At 46.0% G+C, this 22,528-nt stretch overlaps 1 protein-coding gene across 1 annotated transcript in view; it reads left to right on the plus strand.

Annotated features, from left to right (window-relative positions):
- The window catches only part of LOC119456018 (transcription elongation regulator 1-like), a 113,080-nt gene that overhangs the window by 24,699 nt on the left and 65,853 nt on the right, over window positions 1–22,528 (plus strand). The window contains exons 4-5 of the mRNA XM_037717613.2: window positions 9,233–9,488; window positions 13,475–13,517. Coding sequence (XP_037573541.2) covers window positions 9,233–9,488; window positions 13,475–13,517 — 299 coding nt within the window. The remainder of the gene's footprint in view (window positions 1–9,232; window positions 9,489–13,474; window positions 13,518–22,528) is intronic.

Genomic DNA, 22,528 nt, shown 5'->3' on the forward strand with positions numbered 1-22,528 from the left:
TCCTGCATCATGCGTTGCGAACTGCCGCCCCGCACTGGCCTGAGCGGCCATGTTGGCTTTTCATGTCGCCTGGCTTGGTGGCTTGACGATGGCATTGGCCGCCCAAAGTGCTGGGGGCGACACCTATGTCGTATTTCCAGTTCCCGCCAGCAAAAGTATGTCCTTTGAGATCCGTATTTGCTATCTAAAGATGGTGTCTATGACGCGTTATGGCGCTAAAATTAGTTTTGGCACATAGATGTTCCGTATAAAGTCCAAGGGCGATAACGCCGTCTGTATGTGCGAGTGAAAGCGTGCAAGGGGAGCCGATGACCGCCTCTAAATCGCGCATGCACAAGAAAGAAAAGCAGGGAGGAAGTTCGCCTTCTTCTGTTGTGCTCGAGGCAATGGCGAGGGAGTGAGAGGGGAGAGGGGTAGCGGGCGGCGTTGTACTCTCGGCGCTGTACAACGTCACCCCCCCCACCGCCCTCCCTCTCATACCCCCCGGCCTTTCGGCGCGCCCGGCCGTGAGGGAAGTTGCGTTTGCTCTCCGCTGTGCGTTCGCTCTCCGTGCGTGAAGGCGCGCATCCCCCGTGCGAAAGGCGCGCTTTCACTCGCACATACGGCGCGCGGTGACGATTTTATCGCCCTTGGACTCATGCTCCACGTCTCATGCTCCTCCTCTGCATCGCCTTCGTTGATCTCCTCTCCTGTCGGTGGGCGCACCTCGTTGAGAAGCGTGCTCGCTACCGCCCTTGTCGACGAGATTTTCCAGCGGAAGCCACATTATAACCGGTATTTCGTCTCATGCGGCTGCACTGTAAGCGGTATGCGTATACATGGAGTTCTATGGGAGGGTAAACGGGAGTCGGAAAAGGCCGCGTGGTAGCCAGTGCTGCACTATAAACAGTTATAAGTGATATATACTGTAAATGCTTTTTACGTGCGCGTGCCTGAGTGAGTTCAGCTCCGACTCTTTAATTTAGCTAGTTTTAATTGTGTTTCGATGATACGAATTTCGGCTAATACGAATATTTTTCGTGACCCCGTGAGATTCGTATCATCGAGATTTCACTGTACTTCGTGGTGGCGCGCGGGGCCGTATCTTGAAAGCAATCTGTGTTAGGGGCAGAGTCTAGGCGGTGTAGGTGCGTCGGCGGTGCTTAGCTTTGTGTGTGCTGTGTGTCCTCGGCGCTCAATTTGCATTGAAGCAATAGACAACAGCACGAAGGTCACTTTGCTCGCTGCTGCAGCGGCGCTTCCTCACGCCAGCATTTTACAGCATGTGTCTGCGCTCATTGATGTGTTCATGTTTGCCTGTGGGTGCAGACACCATGCTTATAATATAGTTAATAAGGGACTGTTTACAAGTTTATACGGACGATAAAACTACTATCCTTACATTGTATAGCTGTCTACTAATTTGCTATCGCAATCGATGCTTTGGCTTTCGGGCAAAACTGTGACTTTTTTTTTTTTTTTCACACGTAAGAATTTAAATAATATTGTTTGCAGTTCAACACTACTGTAATTTCTCAATTTTCCCTTATTTTCCTTATGATCCGCAACAGCGCGGCAACGCGTTCGTAACAGCTGATGTTTTTCTTATTAAAAGCAATGCATTTCGGCCGGGGAATGTTACGAATTCGTATCACACCGAAATTCTCACCAGCCGTGATCGTATCACCAGGGTTTTACTGTATACAGTCGAACCCACTTATAACGATCCCAGTTTTCACATTATTTTAGTTATAACAACGAAAAGCTGCTGCAACATTGACTTCTGTATGTTTTCTATGGTGAAATAACCTTCTTACTACAATGCTCCGAGGCTGCATTATCGGTTGTAACGATGAAGTCTGGCCTCTGCGTATCCGTACCGAAAGGTAATGGAATGCGAAAACCTTGAAAAGAAAAAAGAAATCCGAGCGGCCGCAAGCCGCCGTGCTGTTTTTTAGCCGCCTCCGCATCGCCAGGCTGGCCCGCCTCTCTCCCATCGCTCTTCCAACCCTCAGAAAATGAATGGGCTGTGGCCATAGCTCTAAGCCGCACCACCTTCTGAAACATGAATGTTCTGCGCCAACTGCGCTGATGGCCTGCTGATAGCGCTGTGCGCTGCTCCGAGATTGTGTGCTGGCCGGCTGACCCCCCATTCCGCCCAATTCAGCCAACGGTTTAAGGCACTTGGGCTCGTCTTGGTTGTGTCGAAGCTGTTCCAGGCCACGTGGTTTCTTGGCCTCGTTTTACTTGCTGTTGAAATGAAAGACGGATGATCTGCCGCTGATCATCGACAATGCACGATGTTGCCGGTGTACTTCTAACCGATGAGGCGATCGTTGCAAACTTGCTTGTGTCGAATAGCGACGACGGCAGTGATGACGTGGTAGGGCAGGCTGTCTGAACGTTGTCCTCGCAGCAGAGCCTGCAGATTATTCAGTCCCTCCGGGGCTTCTTTTTTGCGAGGAACGTTCCTCTGCACTACGTGGAGCACCGGGATGCCTTGTAGAAGGATGTCTGCAAGCTTCGCTCTAAGCAAGCAAAGCTGACGGACATAGGGTTTTCTTGTGCAAGCCAGTAAGAAGTACGTAGCAAGATGCTTGTGGCGATCTCGCCCCAGCATTTCTTTTGGATTTATCAAACTGAGAGGCTCCCGCGGCAAACTTCTTGCATTTGAAAAGGCAATTTTGAGGCTACCAATACGATGCCTCGGCGGAGCTCGCATGTCACTTGCCACCCGTGACCCCGCTTTGCAGTTATACATAGCAGTGCCATTCTTGAACGCTGACAGCCGTGGCTTGTTACATGCTATTGGAGGTCGGAGGAAGCAGAGTTAAACGAGTGAACACCATCAGCAGCCGGATGGAGGAAGGTGGTAGGGGAGGGGCTCTGGTTTCCCCGCCAATATAGTTTCCTCGGAACAGCTATCCCATCCCCCCATTATTATTTTTTTTTCATGCAACCCGGTTATAGGAATTATCGGTTATACTGTGCAGTCTACTTATAACGATATCGAGAAAAGCGAGAAATCCCATTGTTATAACCGATCATCGCTATATCTGGACTGCCGAAAAAAAAAAAAAAATGCCGAATATACCTTTGCAGTCCCGAAACCGAAACTGCCACTTGCGATAAAAAAATCGACGTTGTAGAAAGTAGGCCGTGAAAAATAAATTTTTTATTTATACCTCTAAATAGCGTCTTACATTAGGCACGCTGAAATTGAAAGCTGCACTTGCTTTCGCGGAAGTTTCGGATTCACAACCGCCGTGTGCATCGCGTCCGTCTGCTGCGCGGACACTGGCGGCTATAATTTAGCATGCATGAATTCAATGAGCGACTCGATCGACCACGTTGCACTTTGGTTGAATCTCGGGGTCGGTGTCAAAAACGGGCCATTGTCAATCTCGTCATCACTGCTGCTGCTGTCGTGGCCTCCGTCGCACAACGCTGCCATCTGTCGCGACAACCATCGCCCCCTCGGAGTTCTCTTCGCAGAAAGAGGCAGCACTATTTGCACTCAGAAGCTCCTCCACCGGAGCACCACCTATTTCATCGTCAGTAGCGACGTGCTCCCAGAGTTCGGACACCACCGTGTTGGTTTCGCCCATGGACGTTTCGTCGTGGCGCACGAAGCCCGCCTTTTCCGTTAATCAGCATGGACACTGCTTCTAGCCTTCATGATCGTGGCGCTCCCGGTTTTCATAATCGTCGATATCATCCACTGCGCGAGCTCGTACTTCGAATCTTGCAAAATTTGCAGCTTCGTCTCGAGAGACGCAGCTTTGCGCTTTGTCGGCACACCTCCCGCTGCTTCCGCGGTGCATTTCCGCGCTCGCAGAGAGAAGGAGATTGCAAAGGGAGCGTTGGCCGCGCAGGCGCTGCTTGCTTATGGCTTTCTCCCCCCTCTTGCAAAATGAGTTTCGTCTCAAGGGGCACAACGCTCGTTGAGAGAGAGTGCCGCAGGGAGCGCAGGCGCCCCTCGCCAGAGGAGGCGTTGCCTTCGCTCATCGCCTTTCTTCCGCCCTCTCCTCGCGCGACCGCCGGTGATGTGGGGGCGAAGCAGCTGGCGCCATCTTGTGCATGCTGCACCAACTTGCGATGCTCTCCATGGCTTTCGCAATTGGCGCGCGGCCGGGATGCGCTGCGCGGTAATGGCGGCAGATGCGAACTCGCGTAGGCAAACTTTTTGCCCCGGTCTCGGTTAAGGGCAACGTAGGAACGCAATTTTCACGATTATTCTGCATGAAAAACACCGCCCAGAAGCAAAATTTCAATCGTTATATCCGATATGCGGTGAATAACATATCATTATATATGTTTTTTTTTCTCATAGCCCTAATGCATAAGCTGATACTCTTAGCTCGACTTATCGTTATAACCGATATATCGTTATATGTGGTATCGTTATATGTAGACTTCACTGTAACAGTGGAATTTTTCTGGCACTTGGATATTATTATACGTGGGTTCAACTGTACTGCGTTCATTCGCACTCTCTGACGAGCCCAGTTCATGTGAAGATACTTGTTTGCTGCTAATGCGCTTTTTGTGCTTTTGTGAAAACGTCATTTTATATAATTGTGATAACAGCTGTTTATTGTTTGAAAACTATTCGATATTTGATTCACTTTCAGAAATCACTATTTGCACACCGCCAATCTTTTCGCGTGTCGGGTGGTGCTCGACAGACGACCGCAATCGGTTAACTACATCACCCTTCTGGTATCTCAGTTGTGCAAAAGAAAGGTGTCTGTTTGTGCAGTACCATTCTGCAGAATTCACATGAAATTCTTTTTAACTATAATGGCTAGGGTGTGAACTGTTTTGAAAAAAGCTGAGTAGCTTCTTTGGGCAGCAGTGTAGGACAGTGACCCAAGAACACAAAATGACATGCCTTATATTCTAACAATTGAGGGTTTATTTTGCACTGACCAACATATACAGTTGGCAACCAACAATTTAAGCTTTGTGGGGACTTGTGGACTAGATCGTTTTGGAATAGCCGTAGCCACCTGTGGCATCCAAGGAATGGTGGGAATTTTTAGTCGGTTTCCAGTTTCCAAAAACCCACTCCACTTCTAGTGGAGTGGGTTTTTGGTCACTTAAGCCACTGGGGGCCTGTGAGAGCTGTACTACATCGGCGGGGAAAAAAAGCCGGATACACTTGCTACAATTTGGTGTCCGATCCTGTGAGCCATGGCTCTTTATCAGGTATGCTCCAGCTTGCGGCATACCAGCGAATCGGGACGGGACACAAATGACGCGTGTACGAACTAGCAAGCAACCGACGGGTATGCTTCGCCCAAATCCGAAGCCTCATGCATGTGCCTCATCCAAGACTTCATATCATCGTCAAGGAGTAGAAAAGAATAATCTTCGAGGGGCGCTGCTTTGTTTTATATGAACATTGCCAATAAATGCACACTTACGCGAGTGCCAAGCACTTCACAACCACTCACCATCCACTGACAGCTGTCGATAGGGCCAGTGGCCTAGCTCTCTGGACGCTGTAGCGTTATCGACGGCGCTTGCAACAGCTTGTGATACAGTCGAGTCCCGCTACAGCGAAATTGATGGGACACGCGGAAAATTTCGTAGTGGTGGAACTTCGTTGATGCGGAATTAGTATGTATATACACACGCCAAACGGCAAAGCCACGAACGAAACCGAAACCGTTCTCCGGGAAAGCTTCACCATGGCTTGGGGGCAAACATTGAGACGTACCGAAGGCGGTCAGTAAAGTGTCAGCTTCACAAGAGAATGCATTTTGCGCCGCTGTTACAACATTTTTCACGCATTGCGACTGACGCCTAACCCAACGCGTGTACCCGGCTAATTGCGAAACACTCGTTTTGCGGCACATGCACCGCCGCAGTGAAGCAGTTTGAATTATCACATTTTCACTGCATATTTATGACTAAGTCAGCAAGCTTGGCAAGCTCACGCAACCAGAAGCTTTATTTCCAGAAGTTGGTCAGTCTGGATTTCTCATGCTTCACGGCAAGCAAAGGTGTTATAGTCTCACAGTCAGTTAAAAGAGCCATCACAATGTCATTGTCGTGGGCTCTGATAACTTTTCTGATGAGGTCAAAAGGATCCACTATTTTCAGAGCCGTTGCCGGAGTCAGTGTGTCTTGCGGATTGTCATTTTCCCCAGACGACGAGACGTTGGCATCACGTTGACAACAGCGGCTGCTGCCTACGGCGCGGGCACCGTATCTTCGAAGTGATCTGCGACATGCACAAAGTGCGCACCCGCACGGACCTCATCTTCAAAGCGATCTACGATGTGGGCAAAGTGCAACTAGTGCCGGTAGAGTTATGTGCTTGTCTCGTCTCCAAGACAAGAAAAACTTGCTGGTTATGCCGATCGGAGCTGTCGGCACAATCAACTCTTGTTTCGGAGAGGTAGAAGGGAGATGAGAGAGAGAGTCACGGAAGATTGGCAATTCTGGTGTGCCGCGTGCGCGGGTGCGGCAGCTTGCATCTTATTATTATTATTATTATTATTATTTATTGTTTATTTCGCGTTCCTCTTTCTTTTGGTGCAGACTCCCAGTTGCCAGATGAATTTGTTATAACCAATAATGGTGGCATGGGAATATTGTAGTTAGTGGTTTATTTTACCATAGAGCAGGGGTTCTCAAGCATGTTCGTTCCAGGGAACCCTGCTAAGCTCCATGAAGCGCCAAAGAACTCCCCCCCCCCCCCCCCCCCTCGACTTAACCGAATTAAAATGTCCTAATTAACCGAATGTCCAATTATCCAGGGCATCAAGAAAACAATAAGTGAATGCTTACTACGTCAACACGCTTTTATTTACTGAATAAATCAGCAAGTCTTGCTTCTGTTTCACACAAGAGCAGTGCAGCAGCTGAAATTCTCATCTCATGACTGATTAGAGCTAGCAGCAGCAAAGGCCTCGCGATATCCTTCGTGGCGCGGGTCTTCATCTGAGACACGCTTTTACTACCGCACGCACATCCCGATTATTTTTTCGCTAGTGAGCTGGTCGCCAACAAATTGTCCGTCCATCACGATGTAGCCAGTGCTCTTCATCTTCGACAGCTTTGCACTGCGTCAAAGCGAAACTACTGCTTGCCGCAACCGCTGCTGACGAAACCGCGGCTTTACGATTCGATAATGGACGGCTGCCTTGCGGTTCAGAAAGCAGGCGACCGACGCACGCACCAAGTCAAAACGAAACTACCGTTTGCTGCAACAAGTACGCACGAAACCGCGGTCGCTATCGACGCAATCATGAATCGTGAAGGCATCGAGGAAGTGGGTGAAGGCACGCAGCCGTCGCGCGCACCGAGTCAAAACGAAACTACTGTTTGCCGCAACCGCGGCGGACGAAACTGTGGTGGCTATCGGCGCGACCATAGATGGCGACTACGCACTTGTGAAGGCATGCGGCTAGCCGCATGGCGATTAACGCAAGAATAAAGGCTTTGAGGGCACAATTAGACGCGAAGCGTTTCGGCGTTGCTGCCAGTCACGTGTCGCGTAAGATTGCCGTTGAGGACCCTAGCGATGCGGACTGTGCCGCTTCGTTTTTCGACGCTAGCACGCTTTTTTGCTCTTTTGCAGCGCGCATTTGCGGTGCTCCACGCATTCATTTTTTTATTCCGCCGACGTGTACGTCCATGCGCACGCAATCGGCACCTACCCTGTCTACAAACGGGAGAAATGCTTAGGCGCGCTGCCCATGGCTGCCCGTTTTCGGAGGTTGGGTTGCTACAAGCTGGTTGCGGATTTATTACGCAGTTCGTGCGTTGCCGTTACAAACTGTGATGTGCTTTTTGACACTCGGGCATGGGTAATGGGGGTTGTGTGGATTGAGCGCACCTCATGTTCACGGTTTTTGCCACTTGGCGAGCGTGGGACCATGGAAAATTTATCAGTGGCTCGCGAAACCCCGAGCAGGGGCCTGTGGAACCCACTTTGAGAACCCATGATGATACAGCATACGCAAAAGTTCACGGTGCGCTTGCTGCTTATTGTAATATATCCTATATATTGTTAAAACCGGCATTGTTATAAGTGGGATCAACTGTGAACTGGGCGAGTTATTGATGCATTCTTGTATATATATAACTGATACATATTTGTGAATTGTGGAAAGACTGAACAAATGTTCCTTTTGTGTTGTCTTCTTTTCATTTATCCTATTTTAACCCTTTTAACGGGCAGATCTTTTTGTAGCTATCACAGAAACAAAGTTTGTGAAATTCTGAAAAAATTATTTATTAATTTTCGAACCATGTGAAAAGAAACTTAATATGATTGACACATTACATAGGCAAGAATGCAGACACTGAGCATTACAAAGTTGACTTCATTTCACTTACTGTGGTAGTAGTGTCAATAACATCGATTCACACAGTGGCACAGTGCAGGCGTAGTAGCTGTACCATGTTCTTTTTTCTTCTGCCTTGGTGCTGCAGTTTCAGCGCATTTTGTAGGTGGCATATTTTTCCAGCAAGTGGTGACTCACTCCAGCAAGCTGGACACTGATGTACACATGGGGCTTGTTTGTGAAGAAATCCACTGGGTGGTTTTCGCTATGAAAAGTCCAGTCTGAAGTTTACATGGTGCACCACAGTCATTTTGCTGATCTGGTGCAGAATGTATGAGTCGACAATTGCTAGGGCAAGAAGAAAGTAGAAAATGTGGTACTGAAACTTTTTCAATTATTACTCTCCTTGGGCTGGTCGAAGTGATCACTGCCTCCCATGATTGTGTTGAATCTAGAAACACTAAAGTGAGAAGGTACAGCCGGCTTCGTTTCATGATCGTTATTTCGTTTATAGTTCTGCCATCCTCAGGGTTATCTGATGTTGTCAACAGTGTCACTGGTTTATTGTCTATCCACTTAACTGCTGTAACAAACCCCTATTTTTCCAACTTTTAGCTTCCCTGCTGTATCATTTCCTTCTGGTTGATCACAGGAAGGTCTTTCCTTGTAAATCGAACAATTCCAACTGAGTAAATGGATTCTTTGGTAAGCATTTGTACTCAGAATATCAAATATTTGCACACCCCAAATTAGAATGCTGGAGAGAATGCTGGAATTTTTATGATATGCAAGTAAGTAAAGATTAAATTAAAAATTTACAAACCTATATTTAATGATAATTGAAACCAATTTCAGGTGGCCTCTTGAGGTTAAAATAATAGAAGTCAACCCTGGTCAGTTGATTAATTTCACATGAGCTCTGTGTTTACACTACAACTCTTTTGCACCAGGGTACGGAGAGTGCACCGACTGCAGCTCCTGTGAAGCGACCACCAGCCAAACCTCAAGACAAGTCAAAGCCAGTATCAAGCACACCTGTTCCAGGCACACCGTGGTGTGTTGTGTGGACTGGAGATGGTCGTGTGTTTTTCTTCAACCCAAGTACTCGCACTTCTGTGTGGGAGCGGCCAGCAGAATTGAAGAAGCGAACTGATGTCGACAAAATGGTCCAAACGCCTCCAGTTCAACCTGAAGTAAAGGGGCAAGGTAAACATTATTCGTTTTCATAGGGTCTCTTGCTTTTAAGCAAATCTTTATAGGCTCACAAGTGTCGGCGGTGGTGGTGGTGGCAGCGGTGGTGTCACGCTGAAAAGTGGGCCAATCCTGGCAATAGTGCAAAAAAGGTCCAATCTCAATGGCGCATACCAGGGACAAAAATGAAAGAGAGAGAGAAAGAAAGAAATAAGGAGAGGGAAAGAGAGAGATAGAAAGTCACCACGAAGGTCAGAGAGAGAGAGGGAGAGAAAGAAAGAGAGGAAGGAAAATAGATAAACAAGGAGAGAAAGAAAGGCACCATGGATGTCAAGAGAAAGAAAGAGAGAGAGAATGGAAGGAAGAGAGAAAAAAAAAGAAAGAATGAGAAAGAAAGAAAATCACCACAAAGGTCGCATACACACACGACAAGCTTCGCTTACCCCCATTTTCTCGACGGGGGGAAGGGCTGGTGATTTTTTTACTCGTGGTATTGCTGCACAAAGTTTTTATTATTACTTATTAGTTATCATAGTAAACCCCTTATACCGTATTTACTCGATTGTAACCGAAGTTTTTTTCATGATTTTCGTTGATTGATCTGCACTTAATAATCAGAAGGACCTAGCCTAACGACTCAGTACAATTGTACAAAATTGTTTCAGGGTCCCTTTAACATGGATTCCAGTGTTGGTGTTGGATCTACATAATTCTTCTGTGGCTTGATGAACTGTGTGGCTTGATCAATAACACGCGTAACCATTCCGTGCAGCTTTTTTAGCAGCAGCAGCAGCTAGCTTTCTTACAAAATAAATTTGAGTTGTTATCTTGTAATTATTCTTCAGTTATGCAAATTAACTTGAACCGGTTTGAACCATTGTTTTTTTCTTGCAAAGTTGAACCGGAACAAAGAAACGTTTCACTTCGCCACTCTGCCCAGAAGTACTAAACCACTGGTGAGATCGAGAGCCACGATTCAATGGCATTTCACAGACAGCAGCACCCCGTGATGCTACCGCTGTGCCAATTGCACTGAGAGGCGTTCCCTGCAACATCCTGCTGCATTTCAGCAAAATATGAGAAATCTGTGCCCACCCTGTGTCGAAAGCGTTGCTCAGGCTTTCAAAACTAAGTCCTCAAGCGCCTCTTTTTACCGCACCATCAAAAGCAGCATGGTGTGGATTAGCAGCTGGGTTAGCTCCATGGTGGATCGAGTAAAGCCTTTCCGACCATTGTTTCTTCCATAAGCTGTTGTCTTTTTTCAATACGTTCCACATCGCCACGTGCGGGTTACTTAGGCAACATGACTCGCTTTTCAGATGGCAGCGAGCAGTCGCACTGGCGCCGAGCCAAACCCCGCGCTCCTCTTTTTTATGACCAATGTAAAACGGTGTCGAAGGTTTCGGAGGCTGTATGGTGTCTCGCTTGATTTTTTAACATAGTACGCATGATGTCGCAGACATAGGAGCTGTCAACAATTTTTCTGCAATTCAATATGTCACATATCCCCCACATTTGTTGGCGAGGTGATTTTACAGCTTTATGAATGGCGTACAGCTGCGACAAAGACAACTTTCACCACTGGCATGCTCACGAAGCACACTGCTAGTTAGGCCTAGCTGCATAGTACAGCCGTGCCAAAAATTTGCTGCCCGCCAACGTGGTGATGGGCATCAGGTTGTCGTGGCAACGTGGCTTCCAGTATGTTCGGACCAGTAATCTGCCTCTGTGATTGGGCGTTAGATCACGGGCAAGACTGGTGGCCGGTAGCCGAGATTAGGTCCGCAGGTGACGTTCCAGCAACTGTACCACAAATGATGTCGCGAAGTTTGTTTTTGCGCTTATAGGACGAAATGGCAAAAGGTTGCGTGTGGACAGAAAGCTCCAAACTGAATTTGCACATCACAGTTTAATCTGACAGCGTTGCAGAGTGAAAGGTGACACGCATATAAACTATACTTCCTGACGGCGTGGGCGAATACTAACTGCCCCCTCAGTATCGACCGTCGCTGAATTTCAAGTAGATGGTATATCAGTGAAGCACAGCACAGGGCCAAATTGTGAAAAATTTGATATCACTGGCGTTGTAAAAAGCAGTGAAATTAATTTACCACTAAAGTTTGCGTTTTTGGACTGCTCGCATGATTATTTGGACGTTTCTTGCGAGAAATTTGAAACATTGGTTTCACTGTTTTCATCAAGTTTGACACTCGGTATGCTAATTTCACATTCAGAGTTTATGAACAGGCGACTACTTAATGCTTTACATTGCTTGCCCCCTGCAAACGCTCCATATAATATAGTTTGCAATTGCTTTCATAAACCTACTCCTAGAGTGCATTTTACTGCTACAAAATGCACTTTTGGCAGCTGCTAAAGCTGCTCCAAAATGGTATGGGCCAGCAGCTTCACTGAGCATCACACCGACGGTCTCAGTGTGGCAGCTCGCTGGGCTTGCACGTTTGCTCTTCCCATCGATGGTGTCAAGAAAAGTGGTTGTATTCATTTACTTCCAACGTAATCATACAAACCATAATCGTGTTGGCAGAAATACGCGCTCTGTCACGAGCTAGATCACAAGTGCAACGAGCTAGATCTACGGGGGCCATATTGTCATCTGTCAGTGGATGGTGAGTGCATTAATGATAAAGAGTTCAAAATGTTTGCAATACTATTGGCAAAGTAGTGGGCTTGGAGGCATTACTTTCTGAATCGCCCTCGTAATTTTGTAACATTGACAATGTAATTGCAATGTTCCAACATATACTTGCTAATAAGTGCATGTGCATATCATTATTCGATATTCGATTCAATATTCGAAGGGTAATATTTATATTCGATGCGTATTCGAAAATTTTGATATTCGCTCACCCCCCAAAAAAAGAAAAAATTGAGCATTCTTTTTTTTTAGCCTTGTCTCATTCCCAGTTCCAGGACCTGCTTGCTCAATCCGCACAAAATAATAATAAAATTGCACTCGGCCGCGCAAAGCTCGAAACAGCGAAGCTGCGCGATCGTAGCCCAGCATTTTCCGGAAGTGCGCGCATACTTTTCATCTTATTGCACATGATGATGATGTCTTTTCGCACGTCTCGGACTTAGGGCTGTCACTGCGCGTTGCATAGCGCAGCTTGCAACAACGACACCGCGTTCCAATGCCGACACCGTGTTCCACCGCGTTGAAATGACGACAACACGTTCCAGCAGACCCACTCCGTGAATGCGTCTCTCTCTTTCTCGCGCTCTCATTTTCTTTATCTCTCTCCCGAGCATAGCGCGCAAAACCTCTTCTTCACCTCGCAGAGCATTGGCACGAGCGCGTGTGAGTGCGTGCGCGCCAGCTGTGGAGGAAGACGACAACACTTGAAAGCAATCATGTGGTTCGCATAAATGCATGTTCTGCAAGCGTGGCTGTATATAGCCTAGTGGTTACAACGCTCGCCTTGGGACCGTGGGTACGTGGGTTTGAATCCTGCCTCAGCAAGAAAGTTTTTATTTTTTTCTTAATTGCCGATAATGATAGTTTCTTGCTACAAACCACAAATTACGGCCGGCTTTTTAAGCACCTTCGCTGTTAGAAAAAAGACTTCACGTTGCCATTTTTTTTCGTTTAAAAGAAAATAAACCTTTGAAATGTTGTTCACAAAGAAAACAAGTCATGCAGTATCATTTTTTCCCCCTTGCCCACAGTATCACTTGCTCTTCCCTCCACATGTTGCAGATTTATATTAATCATTAACTTCCTGTCTCTCTGTTGCATTCATGTTGAAGGTGGTAGTTCTTACTTTTATGACCACCCAGCACTGGTTGGGCAACTTGGGAATCTGAAGCAAATCCTTATTGCAGATGTGTTTCAATCTGAAAAAGTGTCCAAAACTATGCAGTAGACTGTTGGGAATTGATGCTAATGACAGCACGTACTAGGGACTTTTAGTTTCAGTTAACATTGAACATTTTGAAGGGCAAACAGACAGGTTCACACTCCTTCCACTTTTTTGCAGAGGCATCTAATAAGGATGGAGAACCGCCAGCTAAGAAGACAAAGTGAGTAATAATTTTAACATCTTTTAAACTAGAGCTTGCTGCCTGCTTCTATAGTAAGCATTAGATTGTTATGGGCACATGCTGGCAGGTGTGAATGTGTGTCTCGAGTAATTAAAAGGCAAGTAAGCTGCTGAAGGTTTTGTACCTTGCTTAGTCATGACATCTACAGGAATTGAGCCAGTGGTCATCAAAAATCGTGTGTAGCCCAAAAAAGGGGTGCGGATTTCTGGACTTATTATCTTCTGTGGTTACCTCTGATTCATTACAATGCGCGACCATTTAACTCTATGTTTGGCAAAATTTTGTTGTGTTTAAGTAATTTAGGTGGTGGTCGTGCTTGATTATTGTTAACGAAAAGGAAAGTGGGAAAGCTGCGAAAGCAGGACACACACATCTTCATTGCCTGCTTCTACAGTAAAAGGTCATTAATTCGAATATCACAAGGATGCTCACTGATTTCGAAATAAATGAAATTAGAACTATTGAAAGTGATGAACAGAAGGCTATATTTGAGGATGAAAGGAGCGGGAGCACCTTTGGAACCTTCACCTGTTACTTAAAAAGGAAATCCATGATCGTTTTCAGCTTTTTTTTCCTGAAAGTGATTGCTGTAAGCTTATCCTCAAAAGCTCGAGTGTGTGAGATCGCAGCTTCCTCATCCTCTTAAAACTGAAGAACAGTTGTGCACGATCAGTCCTTCCATGACCTTCGATAACAAAGGCTACATCGGTGCTTCCACTTCCTTGTCCATATGATGTTCGTCATCTTGCACCGCGTGATCAGTGCAACTACTTGGGCATTGATGCCATTGTCTGTGATGGCACTGCAGACAACAGTGCAGCCTCAATGCTTACGTAGTCTGTGAAGTCCACGTCGCCCAACACAGACCTCAGATCTATTAACAATAATGCTGGAGCGCGTGGCTGGAGATACCATCTGCGCCCTCCACTGGCGTTATCAGCGAGATTACGTGCTTCATGCGTTGCTGCTTTGGGAGCATTTAATGAAAAGGCAACTCTGGTGATTTTTTTTGTCATATCAGGGTAATATGAATTTTATGTTCCCCAGATCTTTCTTTCACGCGTCTGTCTGATAGTAGAATTTCTGCACAAATTCGAGCATAATTTTAAATAGGTAAGCAAAAAAACTAAAAGTGAGAACTAAGAAGTTGAACGAACCTCTTTATGTGACGTAAACAGCGGCGTGCCAGCGCGGCAGGCGTGCAAAGCATGCGAGTCTTGCCACAGTAAATGAAAGCAGTGAAAAGCAGACGCTCAGCTGATTCGTGGCCACGCCTGACCATTGGCACAATGTCTTTGGGTGTCAGTGTCAGCTGCAACAGCTTTTCGGAGCTGTCAAGTAGTGAAGCTGCGATTCCGACGTTGTCAATGGCCATGTAATACCGTTCATATTCAATCCACCACCACGAGAGCCCAGTGCAGCACATCGCGCTGCAACATGAAGAGCAAGGATAGTCCTAACCATTGCTATTATACTTGTTGCTTGCTACTTTAGGTGTTTTACCCCTTCTCAAGGAAGCGTTTCATAACTCACTGTAAGATGTTGTGGACCGCTGGTTTCCACATTTGTATGTTGATGTACAGAATACACAATTTCTCCGGAAGAACGCCGCTGACAGTCCAAAGTCCTGACTGGTGCATTTGTGTACATTGGTATGGTACAGCGACCGCTCGTCATTCGCTTGAACGATAATGCAAGCCGTGCAACAGGTATACCAAATAATGTTAGAACATAGCTAAACACCCAGATTTAATGCTTGTAAGCACCGTTGCATCACTCTTGAGTCGCACTGGTATGACCTACCGGACACCTTTGATAACAGTGGGCTGTAGACCGTAGTACCACATTGCTATGCTGCCAATTTATTATTCTTCGTACTCTTTTCGTGCACACAATTCATGTGTTCCATAAAGTAGACATCGATTAAGAATTTGCGCCTACGATTGTTCATTTAGAGAATGCGTAGGGAAATGCCGATGCCAGTATTTACACCGTTGGAAGCTGAACATGGCAGCTGTTTACGCTGCTGTATCGAAGGGGCCTCTGTTTGTTGCCCATTTGGAATAAAAGGCAAACAGTGCACATTGGAAGCTAAATAATGAGTTGGCGAACAATACGTAAAAATACACCTATGTTGTAGTCAATTGTAATTTAGGGAAGTCCCAGTGAGTGCGACTGGCAGCATATGAGAACGGCAACATACCGAAGTTGCTAGTGCGCTGTGTTATCGCTTCTTGCGTTTTGTGTGTGCACTGTACAAAATGAAGAATGGTTTATTTCAAATCCTTGCTGTCAAAACCAATCTACTAAAGCAGTTTTCTTCATCCTAATAGCTTAATTAGCTTCAGGTCAGTCAATCAGGTCGGCCAGCTGTAGATGCACAAACACAGCGACTGTGAAATGCCTAAACTTGGCTGAACGTGATCGACATTGGCTCAAACTGTGTGTATGGTTGGTGAGTTCTGAAGTTCGTGCAGCCAACAACGCAACACCACTTACTGCCTGTCATGTGTCCATCCACACAGAATGCAACTTCTCACAACAGCAACTTGTCACACCAAACGCTAGTTCACTATCGCCGGTTCTTCGATGCTATCATTAGCCATTCATTCCCTGCATGCTCTGCGTAAGCCGGCGTTTATGCCATAACACAATGTGGCCAGCAGCTGAGGAGGAGGCAAGGCAGGTGGTTCGAGGGAATTAAAGAAATTCATTTTTTAGAAATCTGCACAACTCTCAAGCCTGCTGTTTTGAAGAAATGACTGAAGTGTGCAGAGAAACACACTCAACAAATTTCATTGAAATCCGTTGTGGGGTCTCACATGGGCTCTTGAGACAAAGGAACGACAATACAGTAGTGCAAATAATCAAAAGGGCATGCATGCTAGCCGAATTACTACGCCGATGGGTGCGCGACAAATCAGGGAAGTCGGACTCACCGCGACTGGATAGCGAGCGAATATGTTCACCCCATGCTATGACACCATCGCCTAGTCGTTCAGGTGTATGGTCACGTGAACGGTGGTGAGTTCGAACGATCCATGTTTGTCCATACCAGTGTCCTGCTTCTAGCCTTCTCAGGACAGTCCCGCGAAGCGGGCTGGTGCACGTGCGAAGAGTCCGTGCGTGCTGCGGGGTTCTGGGGTTTTATGTGCCAAAACCAGTTCTGATGTCCACCTCCAGATTTCATTTGGCCCACCACTACTATACGCTTCCATGCATTCCCTGTGGAACCCCATGTAGTATCCCGATGAGTATTCCCTCTGATGAGTCTGATAATTTTTTAAATAGTTACTTATCTCTTATAAAGGTACCAATCATCTATATTCATATTAATATAGTGATTAAACATTTTAAGTTCGCGACTTATGCATTTATGTACAGATAAAAGGCATTAACACTTTTTGCGTGACGGACCTGTGATACTTGCCATAGAATGTTTACGCATTAAAAGTAGCGCTTAGCTGACAACTTGTAGCCGCTTGTTCAACCCAGTGCAAAACGTGTCAGTATATTACATGCTTGACACAAGCCAGGCTTCACACTTCCGCAGACCAGCGCGAGCTCCGAATACTCAAACCTCCGAACGAACTTCTGCAGGACGCAACAAATACGCAGCACCAAAGCAACCACACGGGACGCAGCCCCAGCGAAGAAGTTGCGCAACTGGAAGCGCTGCCGGTAGCGCGACTCAATCACAGCGTTGTTAGTTCTCGCGACCGCCACGGGGCCCATGTTTTCAGCGGAGCTGTGAAACGGAGTTGTTTCTATTAACATTGATACCTTGTACCCGCATTCATTAACCTGTGAGCCATTTTGTGTAGGTAGGGAATTACCACATGTCTTCTTGCTTAGTTTTGTTTGACCACAGTTATCTTCATTATGCGCACGCTTAATGTTAGAAACCAAACCTTCATAAACAGAGGAAAGGACCACACTAGGAAACCCAGAGTCCACTGAACGATTTGCATGTGCAGCGAAAGTAGGCTTCGTCATGCTTCAAATGACTCTACCTCCATAAAATGTTCACTGAAGTCCGTGGCAACGCTGGGTAATCACACACTTCAACTATTCAACTTCATGCACTGCTCAACTAAATCACCCGCCGTGGTTGCTCAGTGGCTATGGTGTTGGGCTGCTGAGCACGAGGTCGCTGGGATCGAATCCCGGCCACGGCGGCCGCATTTCGATGGAGGCGAAATGCGAAAACACCCGTGTACTTAGATTTAGGTGCACGTTAAAGAACCCCAGGTGGTCTATATTTCCGAAGTCCCCCACTACGGCGTGCCTCATAATCAGATCGTGGTTTTGGCACGTAAAACCCCATAATTTAATTCTTTTTTCTATTTGCTCAACTAAATCAAAATTGTGGTTTTTATGAAACTCTGAGTCGTTCGAAATTTCAAGTCATGAGGCTCCCATTGCTTCCGATGCTCTCATTAAGTACTAATTCTTTCTTGAAGCTCACGAATTCCACCAAATGAAAAGTGCACATTTATGACAATCATAGACATGTGCAGCGTGAAGAAGCAATTTTTAAACTACTGCTGACAAACACTTTGAGAAACTAGTGGTGCCTGAAATGTTTGGGGACTCCTAGCAGTGTTAAATTCGAAAAGGCGAGCACAACTACCATTTGGCACTTAACTCTTTCCCTATCATGTGGAAAATAGGTGTTTTTTGTTGGTTTCGGCAGATTTTTTTTTTTTCTGATGGAACTACTACGCTCAATATTTTATGTAATACGTAAATAAAAAGCAGAATGAATGCTCTTTTCACGCATAAAGGTTTTATGAACGAGATGCATGTCATAAAAAAGATATAAGTTGCCAAAATCAAGATTGTGGGATAAAATTGAACAAAGTTTGGAAAGACACGCTTGTATCTAAGAAAAAAATGTAACGAAAATATGAGATACACAAAATGTATATTTTTGTGTTCTGCTTTACGATTGCGAAACTTCGGAACGCGTTTAAATATCACCGCCAAGTGGGAAAAATGCGAACTGCTTAGAAAACTAAAATATTTTTCTCCTCCTTCACGTCCGATAGCGCAGTATGTCCATGAGTGGTGCGGAAGGTCTTGAAAGCGGCATTTCAAACCATCGATAGTGGGCTAACGATGCCCAATGGGCGCAGTACGGAGAGAGGTAATAGTGCTGAAGCGTGCAGGTGGGGGTCAGGCTTCTTCATGGAACTTGTTGAAAGAAGGTGTTTTGCCCTTCAGAGCTACAACTTGATGTACGCCAGTGTTGCTGCCCAACCGTCTACACAACTATGCCCGTTTTTTCTGAGCTCCACTGAACTGCTTCAAAAAGCAGTTTAACTTGTTCCGAAAGCTGCTCTGAAAGACCTTTACTGTTTCACGCCTGCTGAATTAACAATAAAACTTTCATTTAGGTGTTGTGCGTACATGTGTACATATAATGTAGGTAAATGTACTTTTCTTTTCAGCATTGTTCAGATTTTAATTAATGTTGTTCTCTCCACTATTTTGACTTAACTGGCCCTCTATTTGCCATCAACTTTTTGAATGGACAATGACCAAATGGCACACCTGAATTGGGGATAACTTTTGTGTCAGCTTTATGTGAAATATTCAGTAAATATAACAGCTGCTGCAGCATAGAGGGCTGTTCAATTCACATGTGGCTTGCCGCATCTTCATTCATTGGGTGCAGCATTGTGCTTCTTCACTGTGGTCCTCGATGACATAGTGCTGGCACAATGCCACCAGAGTGCAGGGAACCCCTGCATCTGCTGGCGAAGTGGTGCAGCTGAGGTGCATAGTGCCTTGCAGATAATGTCGCCACGGTGATTCTTGCCAATGCAGTGGACATTTTCAGGGGACATGTGAAAGCTACATAAGGTCTTCAGCAATGTTTGAACATGGTTGAAAGAGTCTCTAGCACTCCAAAACTTGTGGGCACTACATAGTGATGTGTTTCCAGCTCTTGTCAGGTTTTTATTATTATTATTATTATTATTATTATTATTATTATTATTATTATTATTATTATTATTATATTATTATTATTATTATCATCAATATTATACATTCTGTTAAAGCAAATATAGTTCATGTTGCTACACTGTGGAAGTGTGAAAAGACCTAAAACGTGAACTTCAGACTCATGCTGCATCAAAAAAGTATGCTACAAGCTGGAAAATTTCTTAGATCATCTTCCTTGTTTGCGTACTTAAAGGGACGTCATTAGATGTTGATGGAAATGAAGAGACCAAAATTTATAGCGATAGAATCGAGCATGCTGCTTGCGATTTAAGTAGGAATTCTAAATTTAAATTGGCACAGAAAGTTGCAAATAATGGTGGGCTGCGCTAACTGGCATTGAAACTTTGGTTCTAGATGTGGATGCACTCGTATTACTGTACGTAATTCGGCTGTTATTAAACACATGACAATTATTGTTTAAAATTGCCGTCTTTATATTGCATAGGCGTTTGTTCCTTATTCTATGTGTATTACGAGCTAACTAAAAGTTCACGCTAACAAGTGGCATTGTCTTCATGGTGACGAGTGGAACGGCCGACCCCTAACGAGCTGTGGCATTCGTCATTGCATGATGGTGCACATGAACGCTTTTGTACGTGCTTGAGTTTGCTCGTGAGTACCCCTAGTTCTGTGGTCTCCTTGAGAGATACAGACTAACTGTGCTGTAAGTGAGTGCTGGTACTACAGTAAAACCTCGTTAATTCGAATTTCGCAGGACCGCAAAAAATGTCTGAAATAACCGAATGTCGAATCATTGGGAGTATCAAGAAAACAATAAACAAGTGCTTACTACTTCAACATGTTCTTATTTACTGAATGAAGGAGCAAATCCTGTTTTAATTTTGCACGAACGCAATGCGGAATTTGGTAATTTGCAGTTCTCATCATCTGCTGACTCATTGGCTCTCGCCCCCGCAGGGGCGTCTGCGTCAGCAGGCGTTTGGTGAGTTGTGACACCATGTACCCGAGCACATGAGGGTTTTACCATCCCGCATGTAGCCGTGCGCGGCTGCGCCATGTGTGGGGAAAGCGGGATCCTGGGGGTTGAGCCGATGCCGGGTGTTTGGACCTTTAAGGTCCCCCCGGCAGAGGCAATACACCTCTTTGGCCTATGCTTCACATAGACGCATACCTGCCAACTCTTCCAAATTTTCCGTAAAGTGTACGAATTTGGACCTGTCTTACGATTTTACAAATGTTGGCTCAATTTTTACGAAAAAGTGGTATATTCGCGAATTTTAAAAAATTCCTAATAAAGTCGCACTGTTGCTGGTGGGTGGGTGCGCCACTTACATAGGGACGCATAGAGATGGGTGTGTGCGCCGTAACCTTTATTGTCTGCAGAGTAAGGACATTTTTCACTCTGTGATGTTGCCTTCGTCATCAGGTCGTTGGACGAGCTGACGACGGCCGGAAGTCACTGGTTGTCGTTACTCTCAACATACAGACCCACCTGTACGTAAGTGGCGCCCCCAGAGATAACGGCGATTTCGGGTCGATGCGGTGGGCAAAGTTTCTGTATTGGAGGCTGTGGCTTGTCATCTCGCCTGTCACTTTCGCTGGGCTTTTTTCACGATTACGACCGGTCTTGTGGGCCTTGCTTTTTTTCATTGTGCGACGTGCTGCTGCATCGGGCACAGTGCGACTCCGGCACTCCGGTGTTTCGTAGCCGTAGCCGCTGCGTAGTGTGATGGCATGCTCGAAGCCTCCTTAGTACTAGACTCTATCAGTACTTCCAAGTGTGTTTGAAGTCGTACTCCTCCGCAAAATTCCCGTGCCCCCCCCCCTGGTCGCGAGTTTATGAATTTGAAAATCTTGAGGTTGGCAGGTATGTAGACTGCACCCCTGGGCTGAACCACCCAGGGTAAATCGGCAGTCACCTTTTCCTGTCCTCTTTCTCCTCGCGCCTTTTTCTTTACTCTCTTCTTTTATACCTGTCCTGTCTTCTGTTATCTTCTATTCGCTTCTAATTTTCGTAGGTGGCAAGGGTTAACCTTGTGTGGCTAACCTGTCTTGTTATGTCAGATTAGGTTATAGTCGCGGTGTACAGCTGGCGAGGGTAGAACTTGCTCGCAAGTTCCTGTCCCGTCCTCTCGTTGGGCTCCATGGTGGGTGGCTGGCACCGTGGCCGAACAACACAACTTTTATATGGCTCCTCCTTTCCTCCAAAATGATCACCCCTCTAAGAAAAGAGGGTGGAAAGAAGCAGCTGAATTTTTCCAGAAAAGTTAACTTCCCAAAATATCATGTAGTGCATAGTAACGCAGAAGAAAAGCCAGCAAGAATTTTGTCACCATTCACAGTATCGAAGTCCTTTACAGAAGCCCTAGGCCCTGGCTACAAGCTTTCCAAAATGTCCAGTGGCAATTTGCTGCTCGAACTCCGAGATAATGTCCAATACTCAAAGCTGTCAAACATTGCGTCCATTGGGGACATTCCTGTCTCCGTCACATCCCACCGATCCCTCAACACTGTCCGTGGTGTAATATCAGAAATCAACTTTGTGCACCTAACAGAAAAAGAAATGCTCGAAGGGCTCACCGACCAAGATGTCATAGACGTTCACCGAATCAAAATCCGGAAGGACACCAAGGAAATAGACACGAAACACCTTATCCTCACGTTCAACAGCAACACACTCCCTGAATCAATAGAAGTCGGCTACTTGAAAATAGATGTAAGACCCCACATCCCCAACCCCCGCAGATGCTTCAATTGTCAGAGGTTCGGCCATGGCTCACAGAGTTGCCGGGGCCGCAAAACTTGCGCGAAATGCGCTTCGAAGGAACACGTTTCCGAAAACTGTGACGCTGCGCCACATTGTGCAAACTGTGAAGGAGAACATGCCGCATACTCCAGGGCGTGTCCGTCCTGGAAAAAAGAAAAAGAGATCATTACATTGAAAACCAAAGAGAACAATTCATTCAAAGAGGCAAGAAGGCGTATTGCGTTAATAAACACATTCTCCTTGGCTGATG

This window comes from Dermacentor silvarum, chromosome 1 (genome assembly GCF_013339745.2).
Source record: "Dermacentor silvarum isolate Dsil-2018 chromosome 1, BIME_Dsil_1.4, whole genome shotgun sequence".
In the NCBI taxonomy this organism is placed as follows: Eukaryota; Metazoa; Arthropoda; class Arachnida; order Ixodida; family Ixodidae; genus Dermacentor; species Dermacentor silvarum.